Here is an 18,013-nt window from a genome sequence, read left to right as displayed (position 1 = left end):
GGGCGGATCACTTGAGGTCAGGAGTGTGAGACCAGCCTGGCCAACATGGTGAAACCCTGTCTCTACTAAAAATACAAAAATTAGCCAGGCGTGGTGGCACATGCCTGTAATCCCAGCTAGGGAGGCTGAGGTGGGAGGATCACTTAAGCCCCAGAGGCAGAGGTTGCAGGAGCTGAGATAGTGCCACTGTCCTCAAGCTGAGTTACAGAGCGAGATTCTGCCTCAAAAAAAAAAAAAAAAAAAAAAAAAAAAAATCTCGTCGGAAGGAGTCTTGAACAACAGCTGAGGCATTTTGCTCTAAAATCTCAATATAGTATAATAAAAAACAGCTTATTTTTTCATTGTGAAAGATGTGGTTAAGTATTACACATTTCAAAGTTTTGCTTAATTCCCTAGGGAAAAAAACTACCATTTCAAAAGCCTGACAATGTATTTTATTTCATCCTTTCATGAAGGATTTTCTATGTGACAGGACTTGAAACCAATTAGAATTTTTAATTTAGTATTTGCTAAGGTTGCTGTTTGGTGTAGATAATTATTTCCCCAATGTAATAATTATGAGTGTTAAGATTTTATTTAGACTGGTGTAACAGTTCCCAAAGCCTGGAGAAATCTTCATAATGCTTTTTGTTTTATTTTTATTTTTTTGGCTCACTCCTTCAATCTGGCTGGAGAGCGGTGGTATGATCACAGCTCACTGCAGCCTCAACTTCCCAGGCTCAGGTGATCCTCCCAGGTAGCTGGGACTACAGATGTGCACCACCACACCTGGCTAATTTTTTTTGTAAAAACAGGGTTTTGCCATGTTGCCAAGATGAACTTCTTGAACTTACGAGCTCAAGCAATTGGCCCACTCCCACAGTACTAGGATTACAGATGTCAGCCACCATGCCTGGCTCAAAATGCTTTTATAAAATATGATTAGGTTCTTGGGAGGCCGAGATGGGTGGATCACCTGAGGTCAGGAGTTCGAGATCAGCCTAACCAACATGAAGAAACCCTATCTCTACTAAAAATACAAAATTAGCCGGGCATGGTGGCGCATGCCTGTAATCCCAGCTACTTGGGAGGCTGAGGCAGGAGAATCGCTTGAACCTGGGAGGCAGAGGTTGTGGTGAGCCAAGATTGCGCCATAGCACACAGCCTGGGCAACAAGAGCAAAACTCCGTCTCAAAAAAAAAAAAAAAAAAAAAGATTAGGTTTACATCACATCTTGCTTAGTATACCCAATACTTTAATATGATGTATAGCAAAGTCAGCTTTTTTTTTTTTCTTCTTAGTTTTTCTGTACATTAAGGGTTAGGAAACTGCCGGTGGGATTAAGTTAAAAATGATTTATCGTGTAAGGGTCTCAGTAAAGTTGAAGTGGTAAATGTTTTACATTACATTAGATCAAAAAGGCTAGCCCTCTCCTGTTTTTAAATCTTCTAATCTATTAGCATTTCTACTTTTTTTAGTGAGATATATATATATATATATCACATTTAAAATATATATATCACATTTAAAATATATATATATCACATTAAAAATATATATATATTTGTTGGTTTTTTTTAGATGGAATCTCACATTGTCACCCAGGCTGGAGTGCAGGGGTGCAGTTTTGGCTCACTGCAACCTCTGCCTCCTGGGTTCAAGTGATTCTTGTGCCTCAGCCTCCCAAGTAGCTGGGATTACAGGCACCACCACCATGCCCAGCTAATTTTTGTATTTTTAGTTGAGAGCGAGTTTTGCCATGTTGACCAAGCTGGTCTCGAACTCCTGAGCTCAGGTGATCCACCTGCCTCGGCCTCCAAAGTGCTGGGATTACAGGCATGAGCCACCATATCTAGCCTAGTGACATTTTTAACATTTAGTTTTATAGACTTTCTATCTATAGATTGAATTAATTTTTTAAATTAAACTATAGCTTAATAACTGGTTAATATTAAACATGTTTTCAGGGAAAAAAAAAGAATTAACAAGTAACCAGACTATTTCCAGAGTCCTTCAGGTGTCCTTTTGTAAAAACTATTTTTCCTTCTTTTTATTTGCTTTACTCATTTGTTTATTCATTTGTTCATCGATCTTTTAAATGGCAGTATCCCTCTGAAGAAGATATGATCGAATGGGCCAAGAGGGAAAGTGAGAGAGAGGAAGAGCAGAGGCTTGCCCGACTAAATCAACAAGAACAAGAAGACTTAGAACTGGCTATTGCACTCAGCAAATCTGAGATATCAGAAGCATGAAGAATTCTCTTGTTCTTTGGCAACAATATAGTACTCTTCTTCCTGAATACTGAAACTATTTACAATGTGTATCAAAACTACCTGTGAGCATGGGAATACAAAAGATTTGAGATTCCTGTAAATGTGACAAAATTTTAGGATTTTTTTTCTTCATTATAGATTTGTCTTTTTTTTTTCTTATAAAAGCCGTAACCCAGTCAGACAAATTCACCTTCACTTAGGCCCCTGTTCTGGTATACATTTACTGTGAGCTTTTGCCTGCCTCTGCTATTTTACTTGTAAAGCTAGAGCACCCAAGCTTCTGCCTTCTGGAATATAGAGAAATAGTTTCACCCTGCACTACCCTGTTGTGTAGTTATTCTGATGATAGCCAGTGAGGTTCTTAAAGTTTGCAGTATTCTCCCCTGATCGGAATGGTTGAGTGAGGATAAGGGAAAGAATATCTTATTTCTTTTATGATTGGTGCAAATTGGCTAAAGTGCATTTTTTAATTTCCTCTACTTAATTTGTTTTTTAGAGACAAGGAAAAATATTTTGCACAGATTTACTCCACTATGGAAAAGGGACGCTTTAGGTTGAACCATTATAGCCTCAGATTCGATCTTTTCCTAACTAAAAATATTAAAGCCTCATGTGTGAAATAAATTTTTAAAAAGATTTATCTGGATTTAGAGAATTTTAGATCAACAGATACCTCTCAGTGTGTTTGCTAATTAATAAAAATCAGTTTCTTACAAATAAAGTTTGTAAGAAAATGTTCATTTTAAGTGCTAGATAGTGGAGAAAATTTATCATCTAAAATATACCCATCAGTATAAGGCAAGCAAAAATCTTAACATGGCAGCCATTCTGCCTTTGCCGTGGCCCTGTCCTGTTTAGTTCTTAGTGGGTTAATTTTTGTACTTTTGCAGAAGAAACTTCAGCAAGCTAGAACTGGAAGGTACTTTAATTTTTCATATGTATTTGTTCTTTTTTTTTAATGAAGGCTCATTTACTTGAAATGGAAAAACTTTCACTGAATACAAATAGAAAAAGTGATGTGTTTTATATCATATTGCTTTTTGTCCATCTTTGTGGTTTAGTTTATTTACTCCATGTTTTTCACCTGTAAAATTGTCAAGCTAGCAAAAAAACTCTTGTTTTTTTAATTGGGAGAGAAGAGACCTGCCAGTTTATCAAACCTCTTCATGTTAAAAGACCATCTCCTGTAAAACTGACCTAGTGGACAAGCTGAATTTGAAATAGACTGTGAAGTAAGCTGTAACTTGTCATTTTAATTTTGTTTAACACGGTTACTGACTTAGATGATGTATTGAATACCAAGATAAAGAAAAATGCACCTAAAATCTAATTAGAATTCTCTGGGTCACCAAGTCAAGGTGGTATTGATCTGTGTTAATCTGAGTAACTTATTGCCTAGCCTATAAATAAATTCCAAAATATCCAATTCATTTCTTCTTGAAATGGTGCTTGTTTTCTTTTCTTTCCGTTACACAATTAGACTACTACAGTTTAAAACAAACTTTAAACCACTATCTTGCACTGCTAACTTTTTTCTACCTTTGTAAATAGAAACATTTCTGCATAAAAGTCATACATATGAAGCAAGGGCTGAATCATAATCACAAGGCTTAATTTTGATAAACGAATCGAGTGACCTAAGGATTTTCTGCAAATTTGACTGGGAGTTGTGATAGGTGGTATTTTTGTTTGTTTTCTTCCTCTTACTCCTTAGGATAAAGGTAAGTTGACTTCAACAACTTTCTTTTGCACTGGGAAAATGAGCAAATGTTTGAAATGCTTCAAAAAATTTTTTAATTAAAAAAACTCAAATATTAAATATCTATAACTTATAAACACCAACTTTCAATGTAATAAATGTATCGTAATCTTATATATGTTTAACTGGATTACATAGATTTTTATCTTTTGTTAAAATGTGTATACCCCGTGGACCAACATAATATTAAAGTATGTATATATTATATAAATATATATGTATATGTGCTCGCTTGTGTAGGATGAATGTCTTAGAGTCATTTGTGGTATTTTATGTTGTTGACTCTGGCTCCAGGGCCTGTGCTTGAAAAGGACAGATAAGTATTGCCCAGAGCTAAGTGGCACTACTTACAAAGTTTTAAATGTCTTCTACATACTGATTCATGTTTATTTGAGCTCTCTTTATAGAATTTTCTCGTAAAGTTTCAAACCTCTAAGCTGTAGCCTGTAATTATGAGAACGGTAAACTTTAAGTAATAATAAAGAATCCTATCCATATATCCAATTTGCAATGGAGTTTTGCATGGTTCTCTGATTATGTCCATGCTGTGTCCAAGGAGGAGTAGGTACATAAAATCAGCACAGATTAATATATGTAAAGGGTTTGGGACAGCACCTGGTATAGAATAAATAATAAATGTAAACTATTATTTTTGGTTATCATGTCATGCTTTTATGAAAGAAATGAAACGTATATGCATAAAGACAGTGCCTAAAACATATGTGGCTTTATATATATATATATATTGAATAAGAATTTGTAGGCAGGACGCAGTGGCTCGTGCCTGTAATCCCAGCACTTTGGGAGGCCGTGGTGGGCAGATCACCTGAGGTCAGGAGTTCGAGAACAACCTGGCGAACATGGTGAAACCCCGTCTCTACTAAAAATACGAAAAAATTAGCAGGCATAGTGGCTCGCTCCTGTAGTCCCAGCTACTTGGGAGGCTGAAACAGGAGAATTGCTTGAACCTGGGAGGCAGAGGTTGCAGTGAGCTGAGATCACACCACTGGACTCCAGCCTGGGTGACAGAGTGAGACTCTGTCTCAAAAAGGAAAAAGAATTTGTCACTGGGCACAGTGGCTCATGCCTGTAATCCCAGCACTTTGGGAGGCTGAGGTGGGAGGATCCCTTGAGCCCAGGAGTTTGAGACCAGCCTGGGGCAACATGGTGAGACCCCGTCTCTACAAAAAAAATACAAAAATTAGCCAGGTGTGGTGGTGCGTGTCTGTAGTCCCAGCTACTGGGGGCTGAAGTGGGAGGATCGATTGAGCCCAGTGAGACTGCAAGAAGCTGGGATTGCGCTGCTGTACTACAACCTAGGCAACAGAGCAAGACCCTGTCTCAAAAAAAAAAAAAAAATTGTGCTTGTAATCCCAGCACTTTGGGAGTTCAAGGTGGGTGGATCTCCTGAGATCAGGAGTTCAAGACCAGCCTGGCCAACATGGTGAAACCCCTGTCTAATAAAAAATACCAAAATTAGCCGGGCGTGGTGGCGGGTGCCTGTATTCCCAGCTACTTGGGAGGCTGAGGCAGGAGAATTGCTTGAGCTTGGGAGGCAGAGGTTGCAGTGAGCCGAGACTGTGCCACTGCACCCCAGCCTGGGCAACAGAGCAAGACTCTGTATATAAAAAAAAAAAATTGTGACATGGACTTTTGGAAGGCACTGTGTTCTAATAAACTCATACAGTACTGGGACTGAATCTCTTTCTGCCATTTTTGAGGATGTAAAGATGATTTTTAGAAAGTTATTTCACCTCCCTGAACCTCATTTTCCTCATCTAATGTACGTCATAGTACTTAACTCACAGGATTGTTCTAAAGGATTTAGCTTTAATAGCTTTTTATTATTTATTTTAAATAAGCAAATTCAACCACAGTATTACTAATAGTGGAAAGAGCTGTTGGTTGTTGAATGTACATTATATATGAAGCACTGTACTAGGCATTTTATGTGTGTTTTCTTGTTTCTTGTTTAATCTTCATAATACCTCTAAGTAGTAGATATTGTTGTTATCCCGTTTTAGAAATGGAGAAACTGAGGCTCAAAAACGTTAAAATAATGTGCTTCAAATCATCCAGCTGATGAGAAGATGAGCCAGGAACTGAACCCTGGTCTGTCTAATCCTAAGCATGATACTCTTTTCAGTTTACCATGTTTTGTTTTATTTTGTGTGAAAAAAAAATTTACTTACAGGAAATGGTAGGAACAGGACATCATTAATAATAATAAATAACATTTATTAAGCTCCAGGCATGATCCTAAATGCTTTACTATTATTTAATCCTCACAATAGTAACCATGAAAGGTATAGGTACTATTATCTTCTCCATTTTACAGAAGAGGAACCCAAACTAGGCCACAGTTATGCAGCTAGTAAGTGGTAGAGCTGGAATTTGAACCTAGGAGATGGGCTCCAGAGTTTTAACCACTACTCTGTATTCCTGTTAATGATGAGTAGTCAGAGGAGCAGTGTCACAAATGAAATAATCCATGTAATCGCTGTTCTTGAGGATTAATGGAATAAACCTACATTATACATGGCATCTTATAAAACATTTTCCCATTCATTCTTGTATTTAACTTGTATGAAGGTTTAGAACAGTTTCTGACTCATGAAAACACTTATGATTATTAGTGTTATCATAAGTGGTAAGTATATGGGGGGAGTAGCCAGCCTTGCTTTTAATTTTTCTTTTTTTGTAGAAATAGAGTCATATTCTGTTGCCCGGGCTAGAGTGCAGTGGCACAGTCATAGCTCACTGTAACTGTGAACTCCTGGGCTCAAGGGATCCTCCCGCCTCAGCCACCCAAGTAGCTAGGACTATAAGTGCATGCCACTGGACCTAGTTATTTATTTATTTAGTAGAAATAGAGGTCTCGCTGTGTTGCCCAGGCTGGTCTTGAACTCAAGTGATCCTCCCTCCTCAACCACCCAAAGTGCTGGGATTATAGGCTCAGCCCAACCTTGTTTTAAATACAAGATTTAAAACCAAAAGGCTAGAAAAAATGAAAAGTAATTTATCACTACTGACAAGGCTCTGGCAAGAGTACATAAAAAGGGAGGCAAAGTAAGTTTTGAAGAGTTTGAAGTAGCTCAGTGTGACTAGAGTGTAGGTTTGTGGGCAAAAGACTGAGGTGTTTGTGTTTATAAGAAAGATTTCATTGGTGGTGATTTGGGGAATTGCCTTAGAAGAAAATCAGGTAAGGCAGGGAGAGCAGGTGGAGGATTGTTGCAGTCATGCAGGTGAGATGGTAAGAACTAAAAATGTGGTTGTGGCTGGGGACTGAGAGAAGGGGACCAATTTGAGAAAGATTTAGGAGAATTAACAGGCCTTGAGGTCTGATTAAATGTAGGTGGTAAGGGGAAAGGAGTACACAAAATTTAGCAAGCAACAGGATCACCTGGAGGGCGTGTCAAACTACAGATTGCTGTACTCTAGCCCCAGAATTTCTGATTCAGTAGGTTGTAGAGTTGGACCCCCAAATTTACATTTCTAACAGGTTCCCAGGTGATGGTGATGGTGATGTTGACTCAGGGGCCTCACTTTGAGAACCACTAGAGTAGAGTAGGTAAGTCTCTTTTGTTTGCAAGTTTTATTAAATCCATTCATTTACTCTGCAGTGCTGTTGCAGAGTACCTTGTCATTCTATACTTGACCTGTGGATTCTGCTTCTTGGTAACATCTAATCTTTCTTATGGATAGACACTTTTTGAAAATAATAATTGCAGGCTGGGCATGGTGGCTCATGCCTGTAATCCCAGGACTTTGAGAGGCAGAGGTGGGCAGATCACTTGAGGTCAGGAGTTTGAGACCAGCCTGGCCAACATGGTGAAACCCCGGCTCTACTAAAAATACAAAAATCAGCTGGGCATGGTGGTGCATGCCTGTAGTCCCAGCTACACTCAGGAGGCTGAGGCAGGAGAATCACTTGAACCCTGGAGATGGAGGCTGCAGTGAGCCAAGACCACGCCACTGCACTCCAAACCTGGGTGACAGTGAGACACTCTCTCCAAAAATAAAAATAATAATTGCAAGTTGGCACTTATATAGCACTTAGTGCCCAGTACTATTTAAAGTACTTTATACTGATTAATTTAACCTCCATAACATGCTTTTAAGTTAGGTACTGTTATTCCCAGTTTACAGATGAGAAGGCTGAGAAGTACAAAGAGGTTAAATAATTTGTCCAAGATCACTGAGCTAAAAAGCACCAGAGCTAGGATTCAAACCCAGGCCCAGGCAGTCGGCTGAGCATGGTGGCTCATGCCTGTAATTCTAGCACTTTGGAATGCCAAGGCGGGTGGATCGCCTGAGGTCAGGAGTTCCAGACCAGCCTGGCCAACGTGGCGAAACTCTGTCTCTACTAAAAATACAAAAAAAAAAAAAATTAACTGGGCGTGGTGGCGAGTGCCTGTAATCCCAGCTCTTGGGAGGCTGAGGCAGGAGAATCGCTTGAACCAGGTGTAGGGGGTGGGTGGGGTGGAGGTTGCAGTGAGCCAAGATCACGCCACTTCACTCCAGCCTGGGCAAAAGCGAAACTCCATCTCAAAAACCCCAAAACACCCAGGCAGTCTGACTCGAAAATCCGTGTTCAATTACTCTGTTCTGCTGGAAAAAAAAAAAAAAAATACATTAAGATACTTTTTTTCTTCTATGCATGGATCTGTGATGTACCTTTTACTTCCAAAAAGGTCTCTATTGTCTTAGTTTTGAAAATGCACAGTGAGAAAGTCATTATTCTATTGACCTTTGCTAAGATCTGTTGTGTGCTGGGCCAGGGACAGAGAAGACTCATATGAGGGCCTTGCCATTAGTGGTATAGTAGGAAAGATAGGCCTCTACTTACATAATTTCACAGCATTGCGTACTGAGGATACTGTAGGAGTGCTGGGATGCCCAGAGCAGGGAGAGAATAGTTCTAGCTGAGAGGACTGGGGAAGTCTTCCCAGAGGAGGTGTCCCCAGAAGATAGTATTCTGTTCCTTACTAGCATTACTAAAAATATACATGGTGACTGTTGGAATTTTTTGTTAAAAGCACAGCTCTCACAAGTCTGCATCATTTGATGTTAGGGCTGTGTTCACTGGAAAAGGCCAGCAGTCTCCTAGGAGGCCTCATTTAAGTAGCATTCATTACTTGGGTGAATTAAGCCTGGTCCAAGGTCTGACCTTCAAGTTTAGAAACCTGATTTTCATCAATAAAACAGAGACAGATCTCTATTAAGAAATTTCACAGGGACTGATAGAAAGACCAGAATGTCACTTTCCAGTAAAAAAAAAAAGTTGTCACAGGGCTTGGAGTGCCCACAATTGGTTGAACATGACTCCTCCCTTGCTGGTGGTTGGATACCTCCTCCCTCTGAGGTGCTGCTTGATCTTTGCAGCCAGGGATGCCTGGGCCCCTCTCATGGACACATTTTTCAGATTAATATCTTTAATCAGGTTAAAGTCTGGTTTGGCTGGTCAGGTAACTATAATGCCTCTTTGGGGTGACTTTGCGTATCTTTGCTTTGATCCATTATATGCAAATTTTTCAGTATGTTAATAAGCATCATTTTAAAAATCATTAAATAGAATTCGTTATTGAATATGTACTGGGTCACAAGATAAAATGTTTGAAAGCCATTTATTTTTTAAAATCTCTCCAAAGGAATGTAAGTCCTAATGTTATGTATCCAGGTGAATGATATAAAAGATTATCTCATGGGAGGGGGGGAATCTACAGAAAGACCCCACCCATTTTTCCTTCGCCACTGCACTAAGTGTATAGAATGTGTGCAGCTGCCCGAGACCTAAGGGCTTAGTTACAGCCTCTCCTGTTTCCTCTGGAGTCAGAACTTGAAAGGATTGAGTTAGTTTGTGGGAAGGAAAAGAAATGGGAAAAAGCTGACATTTTCTGGGGACCTTCTCTGAGCCTGGCACTAAGGTTCTTAATATATGTATAATTTATTCCTCATGACACTTAAATAGAAAACATGAGATACAGAGAGATGGAAGCGATTTGGCCAAGAAACCCCACCCTAGGAAAGGTTCACAGCTGGACAAGCCAGTTTCCAGCCCAGGTGCCTCAGCTGTGAGACTTATTCTTCTACCACACTGGACTGCCTTTTGCTCTTTGTGGCTACTTAACGCTCTAAGGACTGCCCTTAAGAGCAGGTGTGCAAGACTCAGCAACCTAGGCCCTCATCGAGCACAGTGGAGACCCCACACCCCTCCAAGGCTCTATAAGACACACAGGAGAGACTGAACTGAACTACTTGCTCAGCCTATGGGCCTTTTAATGATGATTGGACTTGTCAGGACTGAGACAACCCTGATTTGTTCTCCTCCAGATTGTGGGCCTCTACATGAGTTAAAGATCCTTCTAGGCACTGTGACATATAGAGACCTGGTAGAGGCTGTACTTACTTGAATCAAAACCCTGGACCTAGAACGCGTAGAAGCAGGTTAGGAGCCCTCCACACTTGCTCCCTTGTAGCATGCTGCCTTAACCACACACAAGCAAAAGAAAACCCTGATGCATCTCAGCTTCCTGAGCAGGTTCCTGGCCTTGTAGAGGGAATCCAGACCTTGGAGTTTTATAAACATGGGCCTAAATTCTGGTCTTACCATTTCCTAGCTGTGTGTTTTTGGGTAAATCTGTTAACCTCTGTGGTCCTCAGAGATAACAGTTCCCTTACAGGGTTGTTGCCAGGATTAAAAATGATAGATACAGGTTGGGTGTGGTGGCTCATGCCTGTAATCCCAGAATTTTGGGAGGCCCAGGCAGGAGGATTGCTTGATTCCAGGAGTTCCAGACCAGTCTCGACAGCATATCAACACTCTGTCTCTACCAAAAAAAATAAAAAATAAAAAATTAGCCAGGCATGGTGGCATGCACCTGAAGTCCTAGCTACTCAGGAGACTGAGGTGGGAGGATCACTTGAAGCCAGGAGTTCGAGGCTGCAGTGAGCTGTGATCACACCACTGCACTCCAGACTGAGCAACAGAGTGAGACACTCTGAAAAAAAAGATGATGGATACAAAGTCATGGTTTCTGTTACATGGCAGATATTCACTAAAAGCTGCCATGCCCATGTTTAAAAAGAAGAGGTAACAATACATTTTCGGAAAATGTGAATCTGAATAAAGGGGATAAACTTCAGTTATCTTGAAAGTTCATTTATATAGAACACTTCATTGCCCTCTGATTCTGGATAAAACTATCACTATAGGAGGTGCAGGTAAAACACACTGTGTGTCCAGCACTGTTCTGTTTTGCTTGCATTAACTTAATCCTTACAACAACCCTTGTAATAGGTGCTGTTATCCTCATTTTACTGATAAGAAAACGACACAAAGAGGTTGAGTAACTTGCCTGGTTGTGCAGATACCTAGTGGTGGGGCCAAGATGCTAACCTAAGCAGTGTGGCTCCAGTGGAAGGGAGGATGGGAAGAATAAAACCTATTCTACCTTGGGTTTATTACATGATTCAAAATAAGCTTGAAAAAGTGGCTCGTAAATGCTTTGTGCATCTAATAGCTTGCGTGGCAGAAAAACTAGGGCTGGGGTTAAGATGCACATTCTCAAGTCGGGCTGTGTGTGTTGAGTCCTAGCTCTGCCACTTAACTAGTTTGAGCAAATTAATTCCTACCTGCCTCACTTTTTCAACTATAAAATTGGGATTGTAAAAGAGCATACATGTTAGGATTATTTTGAGGATTAAATGAGTTGGCACATGTGAAAAGTTTAAAATAGTGCCCAAGTAACATAATTCTAAACAGATGAGGAAGAATAAGAAGCCTTGAAGTTTAAGAACCCCGGGATTGAATCCCAGCTCCTGATTTGATCTTAGGAACATTTCTAAACTTCTGACCCAAATATTCTTAAAACAGTTGTCTAGATTAGAGGTAGATATGTAAAGGCTCTCCGTGTAGTGCCTGCCACTGGGTAGAAGCTTGATAGATATTAGCTCCTTCTTTATTTACTCACCATTGAGTACCTACTATGTATAGCAATAGTGCTGGGCTCTGTAGAAGACACATGAGATACTATCTGTACCTTCAGAGAGAAATCTGAAATACCATTGTAAATAACGTATACAAGGATTTTAAAATATGTAATGCTAAATGCTGTGAGAGAGACAGATTAAAATATATCCTCTGCAAATGGAGAGACCGCTCCGACGGGGAGATCCTGGATGGCTTCCTGGAGGAAGTGGTGCTGGCTGTGGGCTGACAGGCTCGGTGAGATTAATCCTCTTAGTAAACTGGGCTCTGGGCCCATAGAAGGTCAGGATTCTGAGGTCTTGTGGCTCTTCTTGCCTGTGAACCCAGGAGAAAGTTGGCTATCTAAGTGCCCAGTGCTGGCCAAGCTGGACAAGGCTCTGGACTAAGGGGTTTGGGTCCCTGGGCATACTGTAACTGGATTTTCCAGATTTAGAAGCTCTAGCTTTGTGATCAGATGAGCAGTATTCCCAGGCCCTTGTTGATCTGCAAAGACCATGATATGAGTGAAAGAGTGAAAGGTCATATATTCTCTGCTGCCTACCAGGGAAGAGTGAGAGAAATTGCCCAGATGGTCCTTAGAGCCTCTGCCCTCTGGGCAGCTTTGCCCAGGGCCTCCCACTCTGTGCTAAGCCCACCCATGGTCCATAGGCAGGGTGGGAGGAAAGCACCAGATTGGGCAGAGAAGCCTGTGTAAGACCTGACTTCACAACTTGGTTTCAGGAAAGGTCGTTCACCCCTCAGAACCTGTTTCATCAACTGTAAAATGGGGATGAGTACGTAACAAGATGTAGATAAATAAGAATTGGTGTAAACTGCCTGGCTCAGGGCTTGACACATGAGAGAACACCTGACATGTGAGAACCAGTCACCACTTACTGGACACAAAATTTGTATTGCACAAGTACCTAGGATACAGACCCAGCCCAAAAGGAAACAAAAATGGGCCTTAGCCACCCTGCCCCTGCCCTGTGTTCAACCCCCACCTTCTCTGATGAGCTAAGTCTCCAGGGGTCCCTGAATCCATTCTTCACACTGGAGCTGGAGCAGGCCTTCTCAAATGCGTCCTCGCGGTGCTCCCCTGCTCCTTGTCTTTAGTTGGGCCTCCCATAAAAGCCCCTGGACTGCACGCCAGGGGATCCCCTTGCTCCAGAGCTGATTCTGCTTGGTGGTGGTAATTTAAAATAAAAACAAAAATGTACGCGGCCTAAGATGAAATATGGGGCTTCAAAGAAAGTTTACACTGGAGATGGGGCTGTGGCTCATTCTCCTCTGTCCCCCGACCTGCCACGGGGGACTGGACTCAGAAGTCGGTGAAGTGGGTCACTCCAGGGCCTGGCCTGGCCTGACCTGCAGCCTCCACCCTCAGGCCCAGACAGCTGCTCTCCACTTCCCTGCCTATCAGACCCCTGCTGCTGGTGCTCTGTGCCCAGCATTTGACTCAGTTCCGAGCTTCTGACCCCATTCAGGCGAGGCCCTAGCAAAGCTGGCTCTGTATGTAGGGAGGAGGGAACAGGGTTGGTGGTGCTGCTATGTCCCGCAGGGACCCTGGTAAGGCCATAGTGTGGCCCGTCAGTTTGGAGGCTAGGCTCTGGACCGAGTGGGAGACCGGCCGCTGGCCCCCTTGTGACCTTGGACAAAGCCTGGAGCTCCGTTTCTCCCGGTGCCCAATGAGAGGTTTCGGAGTGTTCGGGGTCCTTTCTGGTCCTGGGTGGGAGTGGGCTTGCCCAGGGACCTCAGGCCCGCTCCAGGAACACCTAAGCCCTTCTACTTTCGGGCAGGGAGGCGCAGGTCCAGGGCGGGGAGGAGCCACGTGTCCCGCCCTCCCCGCCCCGTCCAGGTGCTGCCACTCTAGCCGCCACGGCCGCCGCCGCCGCCGCCGCGAGGGGCCGCCCGCGGCCCCTTCCGAGCCCGGCCCGCGCCCATGTCCTTTCTGACCACATGGAAGGAGGCGGCCTCGCGGAAAAGCAACTGCAGGTACCAGGCAGGGGTGGGGACTCGGCGGAAGGCGCGGACGGGACCAAGGGGCCCCCGGAGGACCCAGCCGACGTCGGGGAAACAGCTGAGGGGCACAGCTGGGGAAAGGGTGTGTGGCTGCTGGGCGTGGGGGTCGGCCGAAGGCCCGGGAGGGGCAGCGCCGCGCGCCCCCTGCTCTCTGTCCTCGCCCCCAGCAGGGCGGGAACTGGGGAGGGTAGACGCGGTCCCACCTGAGCGCCGCTCAGTGTCGCAAGACGCGGGCCACCTGCGAAGGCAGCTCGGTGAGCAGGAACTCAGGCGGGGCTGGCGGTCAGGTTTGGGCAGCGGCGTCTGCGCTCAACCCTCCATCCTCTCACCTGGTTCTCCTCAGGTCTGCATGAGCCAAGTATGGGCACGCTGTGTGCCAGGACAGATGACGCCAGGGCGCTGTGTCCCTGAGGGGTTGTCCACATCCGAGGAGCAGGTGGGGGAAGTCCTGGGTTCCAGTTCCAGGCCCAGTCCAGGGTGAATTATGTGCACCCCAGCTCCTCCAAGGCGAGCCCTCCAGGGTGTGTCAGCCACCTCCCTAGCTGACCCTACCTCCGGGATAAGTTAGTGCGCCCCAGTTGTGTTCCTGTGAGAGGGGACGACAGCCCTGACCTCTCTTCTGAGGTTCAGCCCTCCCCTTCATATTTACATCTTTAAAGTTCACCCTGCTGTGCCAGAGAGCGTGCAGTCCAACTGTCCCCCCAGCACCTCCATCTGACTGTCCTATGAACACCTCAAACTCGGCAAGCCCCAAACTTGTTCCTCCTCTGGTGTCCCCGGGTCAGTGAATGGTCATCCACCCAGTTGCCCAAGCCCGAAACCTGGAAGTCATCCCTGACACCTCCCTACCTTACTCCCACCCCCGTCTACAAGTCCTCTTGATTTTACCTCCCAATGTCTCTCAAAGCTGTTTATTCTCATTGGACTATTGCATCAGGCCCCCTTCCCCAGCTCCTCCTGTCTCTCCCTTTCCACACATCCTTTCTAAAGCACAAACCAGACCAAGCCATTTTCTACTTTAAAACCCTTCCATGGGCCAGGCGTGGTGGCTCATGCCTGTAATCCCAGCGGGAGGATCGCTTGAGCCCAGGAGTTTGAGAGCAGCCTGGGCCACACAGCAAGACCCTATCTCTATATAAATAAGGGAAAAAAACATTAAAGAAAATAAAACCCTTCCATGGCTCTCCACCACCCTTTGGTGACTCTCATTCAGCCTTTCAGCACACATTGTTGAGCACTTGTGTGCTGGGCCAGCACTGTACTAGGCACTGCAGGTATGGTGTTACTTCAGACATACAGGTCCTGCTCTTGGCGACCAGGTTCTAGTAAGAGAGACATAAACAAGTACACAAACAAGTAAACATCAGAAATAGATGCTGGGCAAGGTGTACAATAAGGCAATGTTATGCCCAGTAAAATTGGCAGTGCTGAAGCATTGCAGGCAGGATAGCTCACATCAAAGCCTGAGCTGTGTCTGAGAAGAAAGGAGGGAGAGTGATGGAAGATCACTGAGACCCAGGAAGCAGGCTGGCCAGAACAAACAGGACCAGGAATTTAGGTTTCAGTGTGTGGTGGGAAGCCACTGGAGGGCTTTAGCAGGGCATTTACTTATTTAAAGCTGACCATGCCGTCCTACGGAGAAAGGATTTTTGTGGACAGACCATTTCAATGCTGGATCACTGTCACCTCCTCTTTTTCTGTTTCTCCACTACTTATGGAAAGGGGACAGGGCTCATTTGTCCCCATGTTCCCAGAGCACAGCACATAATGGGGCTCAGAGTGCATTTCAGTTTTGATCAGGACATGGGATGATTTCTGCGGAGACGAGATCCTTTCGCCACATGGCTTTCTTGCCTTCCAGGACCTGCCCTGCCTGGGAGAATCCAGTTGTGCATCGTCCTGTGGGTACCAGGGAGCCTTCGGGGTCTCCCGTGTGTGTATGTTACGCACCTCTCAGTGTGCAGGGAGAGCAGAGGGGAGGCTGGCATGGTGGTCCAGGAGAGAGATGCTTGGGTATGGGTTAGGAGAATGGAGGGAATGGGAGATAGACGCTAAGAAGGAAGAAATGAGAAGCAGTGAATGGGCAGGCTGAGGAGAAGGTGTAGGGGTGGCCTCTGGTCAAGCAGAGGCCTCTGCATCCCCCAGTGGGCCTGTGTGAGGAAGTGCATTGTGAGCCTGCACACATGTGCCTTTGTACTTCAGCTGGAACTTGCTGGGCACAAATACCCAGAGAATTCTTTACTCTCAGTTGCCCACACAAGGTCTCACACCCGAGGCTCAAACCTGGGTCTCCATTCTCCCAGCTCAGGACCTGTGACCTCTCCACCCTCACCCCTCGCCCACCACACCACCCTGTGTCCCACAGCATAGCCAAGGGCAAAGAGCTTGGCATGGGGGATGGGGATGTGGAGGGGTGCTCAACCCCTGCTCTGCCACTTAGTTACTGGGTCTTTGACATTGATTCATTGTTTGATCTGTGTGAGCCTCAGTTTCCTCAGCTGTAAAATAACAGCTACTCTCTGAGCTGTGGGAAGATCTATTGAAGTCATTTGTAAAGGACCTAACAGTCACTGGGGCATATTCGGTGTTCACTTCCTTCTCGGTACTGGTATGAGGTAATCTTCCTTCCAGGGTATTTGCATTGAGCAGAGGGGATTCTGAAAGGCTTGAGAGTCAATGGCGGGATTCCAGGCACCAGGATTGGGTAGCTGGGAAAAGGAAAGGGGACTGTTCCTGACACCCATGCATCTTACAATGGGGACCGCCCCCTGCTCAGCCTACAAATCAGGCCCTTCTTAGCCATACCATAGTCCCCACTCGCGGTAGGGGACAGCACCAAAAATAAAAGGGGATGTGTAGACCGGCAGATTGCTTTGGAGAGAGTAATTGAGTGGCAGATCTGCTGTGGGAGGGAGGGGCCTCCTCAAGAATGGAGAGGCCCAGCCAAGGAGGCTGGAGGCCTGTTAGGACTGCTGTAGTCAGAATTCCTGCTCTTGGTTTGAGCCTGAGCTGGAGGAGCTCTCAGATGCTTCTAGGTTGGGAGTTTCTAATTTGGTGGCAGGAATCCTTGGGTGGCTTTGAGGTCTCTTCCTTGGGAATCAATTTGGACTTGAGGCCAGTGCTGAGTTTTGACCTCTGTGATTCTCAGATCCTGCAAGTTGAAGCATTTGTGATTCCCAGACTTGTGATTTAAAATTTCTTTCTTCTGTGTGTGTGTGTGTGTGTGTGTGTGTGTGTGTGTGTGTGTGTTGAAGCTGTTAATCCCAGGACTCTATTCTGCCCCCTGTTGCTGAAGGTGACTGTAAGGGGTAGGAGAGGGCTCTAGCATGAGAGGCACATTGTGGTCCCTCAGATCCTCAATCCCTGGTGACAAGAACTTGAAAGACATTCAAGCAACCTTTGTCCCCCTATCAGTTATGGAGGGGTTCAAACTTGGAACATTTAGGTCCCTTTGGGGGTCATTGAGAAATAGATTTGGGTTGCAACTTCAGTTCTGCGAGCACGCCACATTTCCTGTAACATCTTCAAATCTGTGACCTGAGGTTGAGTTGCTTTGTCTTTTCCTGAAAATTTCTGCCTCTCAACACAGTTTCTGTCTGTGGCCAGCTCCATTCTCTCCTAACGCTCACCTGCTTCTCCACTCAGTGCAAGACATGGCTGTCAGCAGCTTCCAAGCTCAAGTCCTGGGAGGGTAAATCAAAGCAGTGAGAAGTACTCTGGGGCCACATAAGCTGGTTTTGTTTTTTTGGTGTGTGTGTGGGCCGGGGGTGGGGGGGGCGGTTTATTTTTTGTGAGACAGAGTTTCACTCTTGTCGCCCAGGCTGGGATGCAGTGGTGCGATCTCGGCTCACTGCAACCTCCACCTTCCAGGTTCTCCTGCCTCAGCCTCCCGAGTAGCTGGGATTACAGTCATGTGCCACCACGCCCGGCTAATTTTGTATTTTTAGTAGAGACGGGGTTTCACCATGTTGGCCAGGCTGGTCTCAAACTCCTGACCTCAAGTGATCCACC

General features: G+C 44.7%; 2 protein-coding genes across 2 annotated transcripts in view; both read left to right on the top strand.

Moving 5' to 3' along the window:
• EPS15 (epidermal growth factor receptor pathway substrate 15) overlaps nt 1-4,511 on the top strand; it is a 165,165-nt gene extending 160,654 nt beyond the window's left edge. The window contains exon 25 of the mRNA XM_003258990.3: nt 2,085-4,511. Within this exon, the coding sequence (XP_003259038.2) occupies nt 2,085-2,231 (147 nt within the window). The 3' untranslated portion in view covers nt 2,232-4,511. The remainder of the gene's footprint in view (nt 1-2,084) is intronic.
• A 9,335-nt stretch (nt 4,512-13,846) lies between these two features.
• TTC39A (tetratricopeptide repeat domain 39A) overlaps nt 13,847-18,013 on the top strand; it is a 59,487-nt gene continuing 55,320 nt past the window's right edge. The window contains exon 1 of the mRNA XM_030823890.1: nt 13,847-13,975. Within this exon, the coding sequence (XP_030679750.1) occupies nt 13,923-13,975 (53 nt within the window). The 5' untranslated portion in view covers nt 13,847-13,922. The remainder of the gene's footprint in view (nt 13,976-18,013) is intronic.

This window comes from Nomascus leucogenys, chromosome 12 (genome assembly GCF_006542625.1).
Source record: "Nomascus leucogenys isolate Asia chromosome 12, Asia_NLE_v1, whole genome shotgun sequence".
NCBI lineage: Eukaryota > Metazoa > Chordata > Mammalia > Primates > Hylobatidae > Nomascus > Nomascus leucogenys.
Note: the sequence above shows the minus strand (reverse complement) of the source record. Positions and strands in the feature narration are given on the sequence as shown.